The 9,098-nt window shown below is 57.0% G+C and overlaps 1 protein-coding gene across 1 annotated transcript; it reads right to left on the reverse strand.

Moving 5' to 3' along the window:
• Positions 1-4,849: 4,849 nt before the first annotated feature.
• On the reverse strand, positions 4,850-9,098 carry CABP7 (calcium binding protein 7). The gene is made up of 5 exons (XM_062590273.1): positions 8,990-9,098; positions 5,962-6,105; positions 5,764-5,876; positions 5,063-5,216; positions 4,850-4,977 (listed from the first exon to the last, which is right to left on the reverse strand). Exons 1-5 carry the CDS (start codon positions 9,096-9,098, stop codon positions 4,850-4,852), a joined length of 648 nt encoding a protein of 215 aa, XP_062446257.1.

Consider the following 9,098-nt stretch of genomic DNA (forward strand, 5'->3'; position numbering starts at 1 on the left):
AGAGCCATGGCATGTGGGGACCCGCAGCCAGGGCCCCGGGCTCTTCCCACCCAGAACTGCTCTGATATATTGGAAACTGGAGCTGAGATTTCCAAACCTGCCTGCAGAAATCTGTTCTCCCAATTCCCATTAAAATTAATTGAATGCCTTTGAAAAGATGAGCTTGGGGGATCATATTATTCCTTTTATCTAATTTTTCTTTTATGTCATTGTATTTTCTCGCAAATTAAATTGTCCTCTTTTTTTTTTTTTTGGCTCTTTATGTTTATTCCCTGTGTCTATAATAGACCTGGTTAAAAATATATACACATCTCTGAGGCCACATGTTTTCCTTTGAAAATGCCAGTTCTTAAAAAAATCAAAACTTTATGCAGGGAGATGGATGAATTTTCATTACAGGAGTGGATCCTCCTCCACTTTTGGAGGCAGCCGTGATGATTTCGTTGCTGCAGAGCACTTCCCGTTTTCATTTCTCATTTGGACATTGGGATCAATTTGTATGATAAATTAGAAGAAATTCAAAAAAATAAAAAAAGATAATCCCCCTTCTTAGCGCCACTGAATATCTCCATTTCCTGGCAGTGGCACAGGGTGAGTGGTGCGTACTGATTGCAGTGGTCATAGCAGGTGATGCCTCTGGCCAGGCCTCCTGATTCGAGGCAAAATCAAACCTTTCTGTAGGTCTTGCTGCCCACCTGGTCTGCAGCGCCCCTCGTCGGTTGCCGAATGTCCTCTACAAGGGCCTGCAGCAGGCACTGGGCTCATCCTGGACCTCCTTGGGGCTGTGCACCCAGCAGTTGTTGCCAGCCGCCCCCATTTCAGGTCTCCTGGGAGCACCTGCTTCTCCATGTGGGAAGAGGGTGCATGGGACGAGGGAGCCGCACAGTGGCCCTGACATCCCAGGGTGTCTGGAGTAAAGGTAATCCGCTCACTGCAGATGCTGGTGCTCTTGGATCACTTCTTCCCTTTTTGGGCTCCACGTGGCCATCAAAGGATTCAGCAAAGTGATTCATCCTTTTCTGCCTACCTGGGGAGGACACAGAACAATTGAGGTTGGAAGGGACCTCTGGAGATCATCTAGTACAGCCCCTCTGCTCAAGAAGGGCCTCCTAGAACATGTTGCCCACGATTGTGTCCACATGGCTTTGCATATCTCCAAGGAAGGAGATACCACAACATCTCTGAGCAACCTGTTCCAGTGCTCTGTCACACTCACAGGAAAGAAGTTTGTCCTCATATTCAGGTGGAACTTCCTGTGTTCCAGTTTGTGCTTGTTGCCTCTTGTCCTGTTGCTGGGCACCACTGAAAAATGTCTGCCCCCATCCCCTTGACACCCTCCCTTCAGACACACATACACATTGATAAGATCCCTCTCAGGCTTCTTTTCTCCAGGCAGAAGAGGCCCAGCTCTCACAGCCGTTCCTCGGAGGGCAGATGCTCCCATTTACTAATCATCCTTGTGGCCATCTCCAGTAGCTCCATGTCTTTCTTGTACTGGGGAGCCCAGAGTTGGACACAGCACTCCAGATGCGGCCTCACCAGGGCTGAGTAAGGGGGCAGGATCACCTCCCTTGACCCACTGGCAACACTATTCCTGATGCACCCCAGGATACCATTGGCCTTCTTGGCCACAAGGGCACATTGCTGGCTCATGGTCAACTTGTCATTGACCAGCACTCCCAGGACCTTATCTGCAGAGCTGCTTTCCAGCAGGTCAGCCTCCAGCTTGTACTGGTACATGGAGTTATTCCTCCCTAGATGCAGGACCCTGCACTTGCTTTTGTTGAACCTCATGAGGTTCCTCTCCACTCATCTCTTCAGCCTGTCAAGGTCTCTCTTAATGGCAGCACAGCCCTCTGGTGTATCAGCCACTCCTCCCAGCCCACCCTTACCCCTGCCCAACTGCTCCACACATGGGGAGTCAGAGAAGCCAAAAGGCACCTGCAGTCACAGGAGGCCTCGAAGAATGTTGGGAAGAGACAGAATGGACTGACCGAGGTGTCATGACCCACCAGCCTGGTCAAGCCTTTGCTTGTGTGCCAAGGCACTGGCTGTGGGAGCCGGGGGATGGCAGCACACCTTGGCATTAGCAGTGCCTTTGACATGGTCTCCCGTAGTATCCTTATATAAGATATGACGCTGTAAGATACTGTACAAGACACTAAGGGCTGTAAGATGGGTGGAAAAGTGCTTGGGCCATCAGGCTTGAATGGTGGTGATCAGAGGTAGCTGGTTGCTGGTGGTGTCGTTCAGGAAATGGTAGTGGGACTAGTACTGCACAGGGGCTTTTTTAGCAACCTGGATGCTGTGTGCTCTCAGCAAGACTGTAGGTGATGCCAAATTAATAGGAGAGGTTGTTACAGAGGCAGGGCTGCTCTGCAGAGTGTGATGGGCTGGAGACATGGACTGATGGAAACCTCATGAAGTTCAAAGGAAGCAAATGTGCAGTCCAGCTCTGGGCTGCAATGCCCCGAGACAGCAGGAAGACTGGAGCCAACTGACTGGAGAGCAACTCTGTAGAGGGGATGCTGGTGGGTCCTAGGGGGTAACATGCTGATTGGGAGGCAGCAGTGGGTCACCTGCATCTCGGGCTGCGTTAGCAAGTGCGCAGCCAGTAAGTTGAGGGAAGGGGCTGTTCCCCTCTGTTCAGTGGTGGTGAGGCTCATCAGAATGCTGGGCTGGTTTGGGGCTCCCCAGGACAAGCCATTGCCATGCTGGCGTGAGTCCGGTGAGGGGGCACCGAAGTGATCAAGGCTGGAGCGCAGGGTGCTGGCACATAGGAAATTCCAGCAAGCTACAAAGAAGCTGGTTTTCATCAGGAGCAGGGTCAAATTCTGGGACAAGGTCTAGGGAGGCTGTGGGGTCTCCATCCCTGGTGACACGGGGAATTAAACTGGGGCAAGGTCCTGAGAAACTGGGGCAAGGGCCAGAGAAACTGGGCAAGGTCCTCCTGAGCAACTGGGCAAGGTCTTGAGTAACTGAGCAAAGTCCTGAGCAACTAGGCAAGGTCCTGAGCAACTGGCCCTGCCCTGAGCAGTCCTTTGGACCTGAAATGCCCAGAGGCACCTGCTGATCGCAATGACCCCGTCCCACCTGTGTTCCCCAGACCCCAGCTCCCGCTGAAATCCAGGCACCAACTGCCCTGGCAGGGGGCGGGGCCCACTGGCAGCCTGCCTGCTGTCCCCGTGCCTAGATGCTCCTGTTTCCATCATTGGCCATTGGCTGGTGTTTCCCTGGTGCTGGAACCTGAGGCCAGGGTGAGAGACTCCAGCTGATACCAGCCCTGGCTGGGATCCTGCACAGTGGAGGTGCCACGGGAAATCAGCCTTCCCCATTGTGCTGACAGCATGGGGAGTTTGTCTCATTTTTATTTATTGCTTTAATCTCCTTTGCCATTAAAAAAATGGCTTTATTTTTTTTTTTTTGGGGGGGGGGGGGGTGGAGAGAGACACATGGGGAAGGTTAAGCATGCAGCTGGGATAGACATCTGCCCACTCCAGCCTGAATGCCTGTCTTAATGGTTCACACAAGCACAGCCATGCCAGGACCCGGGGTTTGGGGGGAGGGGGGGGATTCCTGCAGCTCGGCGCACACTGTGTGGGGCAGCCACTGCCCGGCTGCCCCCAACCGACGCTGTCTGCCCTCCCTGACCTCTCTGCACCTACTCCCATTGCAGGAATTTGCCAATTTGCCTCTCTGGCCAAATGGTAGCCCCAGAATTGCCCCAGGGTTTATTTGAAGCTACTGGCTCTGGTGCTTGGGGCCGCTCTGGAATCGAGGGCTGCACTTGGGTGCTGGCTCCCGCAATGCTATGCCTGACTGGGGCCCGTCATCCAGACACCCTTCACCCCAGCACCCTTCATCCTGATGCCCTTCATCCCAGCACCCTCCATCACAGCACTCTTCGCCCTGATGCCCTTTATCCTGGCACCCTTCATCCCAATGCCCTTCATCTCACCACCCTTCATCTCGATGCCCTTTATCCCAGTACCCTTTGTCCCGGCAGCCTTCATCCCAGCACTAGGGTTGTGCCATCCCAAGGCTTCTCCCACGGTGATGAGGAGCCCAGAGCAGTTTAGAAATCCCAGTTTTATTTCGCATCGGAAACAACCAAATGGGAAGAGGTGGGGGGGGGAGGAGAAAAAAAAGAAAAAAAAGATCCGAAGACTGCGAAACAAACCCAAAACCCAAATCTGAACCAGTCTGGGCCCAGTGGATGCTACATACAGGCTTGGGGGGGGGGCAGGGCATTCCCGGTGCCCCCATGTGCCAGCTCTTCCCAGCGGCTCATCTCAAAGTGCATCAAGCAGAGGTCAACATCATCAGCCCCACTTCACGGATGGGGAAACCGAGGCACAGCACGGGCTGGGGCAGGGCGAGGGGGACGTGGTGGCAAGAGGTGCAATCCAGCCCTTGGCAGCGAAGTCCATGCAAATGCTCCAGTCTTAAAACAGGAAACAGCTCTCTCTCACACACACGTATTGCTTATGGCACCGTTTCGGGTTGGGTGGTAAAGAGAAAGGACGGTGTCGGTACCACATCCGGCGGGCTCTTTTGGAGGGCGGGCGGGATGCGGGCTCCATGCATAGTGCATGCACTTAATACCAAGTTTTTGTTTTGTTTTGTTTTGTTTTTTGCGCTTTGTCCAGTTCTTTTCCCGAGTTTGCGCCTTCTGCAAATGGCCACCGCGGGCCGGGCCGAGCTGCCCCACAGCCGGGGCGATGGCCTTTTCTCCCCTCCTGGGGTGCAAATCATTTAAATATATATACTTTTATATATATGTAGACAGATATCTCTAGCTATCGGTGTGCCTGACCACAGCTGCCCGGAAGCAGTGGGCCGGGTGCCTCTACTTCATGCCACTGCGCAGCACCTGGTTGGCAGCAATGAGCATGACGCTGATGATGAAGGCGATGGCGAAGGCGCAGATAAGGCTCTTGCGCACGCAGGTCTGTCGGATCTGCTGGCTGGAGCAGGCTGTGGGAAGAGCACCGCGGCAGCCCGTCACGCTGCTGCCAGGCCGCTGTGCTTGGGGACGGGGAAGGGGACAAGGAGCACTCACTCTCCACATCGATAGGGCATTCCTGCACCGTGCCCAGGTGGCTCTCCTCCTCTGTCATGATGATGTTCTCGATGTCCTTCATGGAGAGGTGCTCGCAGAAAGTCTCATAGAGCAGCCGCTTCAGCTCGTCCACTGTCAGCTTCTGCATGTCACACTGAAGGAGCGGGATAGGATGGCAGCCTGGTGCCGGGGATGCCGCCAGGGACACTGCCACCATGGCTTGCCCAGGCTGCGCAGGGCCGCAGGCACTGCTGCCTGCCCATGTGTGGGGGCACTCGGCGGCACTGGGGCTGCCCCAAGCACCCTTGGGTGCTGCTCTTCATCTGGACCCACCCCCTATCCCACTTGGGGTGGGGAAAGGCATGATGTCTCACCACTGCTGACAAAGGCCCCAGCACCCTCATCCCCAAGCCTCCCATCCCGTCCCAGAGCTCCTATCCAGCCCCAGAGCTCCCATCCAGTCCCATAGCTCCCATCCAGCCCCAGAGCTCCCATCCAGCCCCAAAGTTCCCATCCAACCCCAGAGCTCCCAGATGGATCTCAGGCACCCATCCAACCCCAGGTTCCCATGTCAGCCTCAGAGGACCTAGATTAGCCCTAGAGCTCCTGCACCAGCCCTGGGGCTCCAGCACCAGCACCAGGGCTCCCGTGTTGGCCCCAGGGCTCCCACGCCAGCCAGGCTGCCAGCTGGGGTCTCCCACCTTCCAGAAGACTGTGTCGAAGTCTGTGCCGTGAAACTTCTCTGGAATGCCCGAGGTGGACAGCTTGGGACCCAGCAGTGTAACGAACTCCTCAAAGTCCACCTGGCCGTCACCTGTGGGAGACAGCCGTCAGCCCCAGACCCTGCCACAGCCCTCTACGGGCGCCAGGAGCATGGAGCCACCAGCACGGGGCCCTACCGTCCATGTCGAGGCGCTGGATGATGACCTCCAGCTCCACCTCATTGGGCATGTAGCCCAGCGAGCGCATGGCCGTGCCCAGCTCCTGCTTGGAGATGAAGCCGTTGCCATCACGGTCGAACACCTTGAAGGCTTCGCGGATCTCTGAGGGGAGGAGAAGGGGCTGAAGCCACCACCGGCCCCTCAATGGCCACGGGAGCTGGCCAGTGCAGGAGAGACCCTGCGACATCCCTGGGCTGTGGTATGCGGCTGCATCCTGGTGTGGTGATGGCCAGGATTTGGGTGGCCCCTGAGACAGGGACGGACTTGCAGTGGCAGCGGAGGCTGCTGGCAGCGCCGTGGTACTTGTCTGCAATTAGCTTTTGCCACCCTTTGCTGTTGGGCTAATTAATACCTGGGGGCTGTGTGTGCAAGGGGCTGTGTGTGCAATCAGCTGCATGTATGCATGTGCAAGCTGTTGTGCGTATGTGTAGGTGAGGGGCTGTTTACATGGGGTTGCATGCGTGTGTGTGCAATGTGCTGCTTGCAAGTGTGTGCAACGGGCAGTGTGCACACACATGCAATGAGTTGCATGCATGCATATGTGAGTGGCCATGTGCAAGGGGCTGTACGTGGGCCAAGGCGACACTGGGCCTGGGACCCCTGCCAGCCACGAGCTACCAGGGGTGCCTGAATTTTTTGTGAAGAGGCTCAAGGAATTTTTACAGCTGTCAGACAGCACCTGAATCGGAGAGGGAGCCAGTGGCTCCAAGCTGCCTGCAGCCTTGGGAAGACAAGTGTGAGCCTCGAAGTTTGCCATTTGATCTGCTGATTGGAAACGCAGCCAGGAGCAGCTTGGGGGCTCCCTCCCCAAGCCGCCAGCACTCCGTGGCCTTCCAGCACTACAGAGGAGCTGGGACCGAGCGTCCTCGCCGGGCCACGCAGCCTGCACGTGCACACGCATAGAGTGCTATAAGGTTGTGCACGCACACTGCAGGGAGTCTGTGCACATGCACACACACCCTCCCCCCGCTGCAGAGAGGCTCTACCAACTCACACCCTGCATTGATGCTGTATTTATGCATGTGCGTGCATGTGCGTGCACACACGCACACTCTGCAGCAGGGTTGTGTGTTCATGGGTTCTGCACCGACACTGTACATGTGTGCACACTCGCACACGTGCACACTGCAGCGGGGCTGCCCATGTGCACGTGCCTGCACATATACACAAGTGCACATGTGCCCTACGGTACCTGCACGTGTGCACACTCACTGCAGCGAGGCTGTAGGTGCGCATGCGTGCACATACACACTGCAGCAAGGCTTAAGTGTGCATGCATATGCACATACACAATGCAGTGAGGCTGTAAGTGTGCATGTGTATGCATATACACTGCAGTGAGGCTGTAAGTGTGCACATGCACAGACACACTGCAGCAAAGCTGTAGGCATGCATGCGTATGCACACACACACACTGCAGCGAGGCTGTAGGGGTGTGTGCACATACATACTAGTGAGGCTGTAGGCATGCATGCACACATACACATTGCAACAAAGCTGTAGGTGTGCATGCGTGTTCACACACTGTGGTGAGCAAGGCTGTAGGTGTGCAGGTACATGCACACATGCTCTGCAGCAAGGCCATGTGTGTGCACACGCTCACGCACACATAAACTGCACCCAGGCTGTACATGTACAAGCACACGCCCCGCAGCGAGGCTATATGCATGCATGCACATGCACACACACACACACACACACACACTGCAGCGAGGCCACACGTGTGCACACACTCACATACATGCACACACACACACGCACAAACACACTGCAGCAGGGCTGTCGGTGTGCATGCACATGCACACACGCACTGCAGCGAGGCTGTCCGTGTGCCCACGTGCACACACACTGCCATGACGGTGCACCCATGCGTGTGGCCCTGCTGTGGGAAGGCCGCACATGTGTGCCCAGCGCAACCCCCTGTGCAGGGCTGAGTCCCTGCTTGCTCAGTGCATGGAGCCTCCCAGCTCCACCTGGGCTCAGCCTCCCCCTGCAGCCAGGCAGAGGATCCCTGCACCCTCAGCCCAGTGTTGTGCCTCAGTTTCCCTGGCGCACCCAGCCCACCGTGGAGCTGTCCCCAAGTGGTGATGAGCCAAGCTGGCGACCTTGGCCTGCCCTTGGGGAGCCCCACCTGCTGCGGCCACCACCCTGGGGACACCCCTGCAGGGCCACCCACTCCCCAGACGGGGCGGCTGTGGCCCTGGCTCCCCCAGCTGCTCATTCCCTTCCTCCTTCCTTTCTTCCTTCGTTCTTCCCCTCCCTGGAGTTTCCCCTCTCCAGGGCTGCCAGCTCCCAGAGGATGTTGCGTGTAGGAACCCCCCCGAAATGTGACACTCTCCCCCCCCGCCTGCATGCATCCCCCCGAATGTGCACCCTGCTGCCTGCGTGGACTCCGAAGTGCACCCCCTCTGCCTGCTTGCAACCCCCCCCCCGAGGTGTGCACCCAAAACAACGTGCTCTGCAAACAATGTTCTCCCCTCCACCTGCAGGGACACCCCCCACCAAATGCACACTGCTCCACTTGCATGCATGCCCAAAAGGTGCATCCCTCCGCTTGCACGGACCCCCCCCCCCCCCACACACAAATGCACATCCCCTCCACCTGCATGCATGCCAAAAGTGCACACCCCTCCGCTTGCACGGACCCCCCCCCACACAAACACAAAATGCACGTCATTCTACTTGCATGCATGCCCAAAACGCACACTCCCTTCACTTGCACGGACCCCCCCCCCCCAATGCGCACCCCTCCACCTGCATGCATGCCCAGAATGCGCACCGCTCCACTTACAGGGACGCCCCCCATAAAATGCACACTCCCTCCACTTGCACGGACCCCCCCCAAATGCGCACCCCTCCACTTGCACGCCCCTTCCCAACGTGCCCCCCGCCGCCCGTACGCACCCTAAACGCGCCCTCCTCTGTGCCGCGACCCCCCCACACACCAATCTCCACCGCCCGCATCACCCCGGCGCCGCTCGCTCACCCTCCAGCTCATCCTCGGGGATCTCCACGGGGTGCTGCTCGGCGAGGATGCTGGGGATGGTGTAGATGCCCCGGTACATCAACGCCGCCGTCACCGGGTGGAAAGGCAT

The sequence above is a fragment of the Rhea pennata genome, chromosome 17 (assembly GCF_028389875.1).
Source record: "Rhea pennata isolate bPtePen1 chromosome 17, bPtePen1.pri, whole genome shotgun sequence".
Classification (NCBI taxonomy): Eukaryota; Metazoa; Chordata; class Aves; order Rheiformes; family Rheidae; genus Rhea; species Rhea pennata.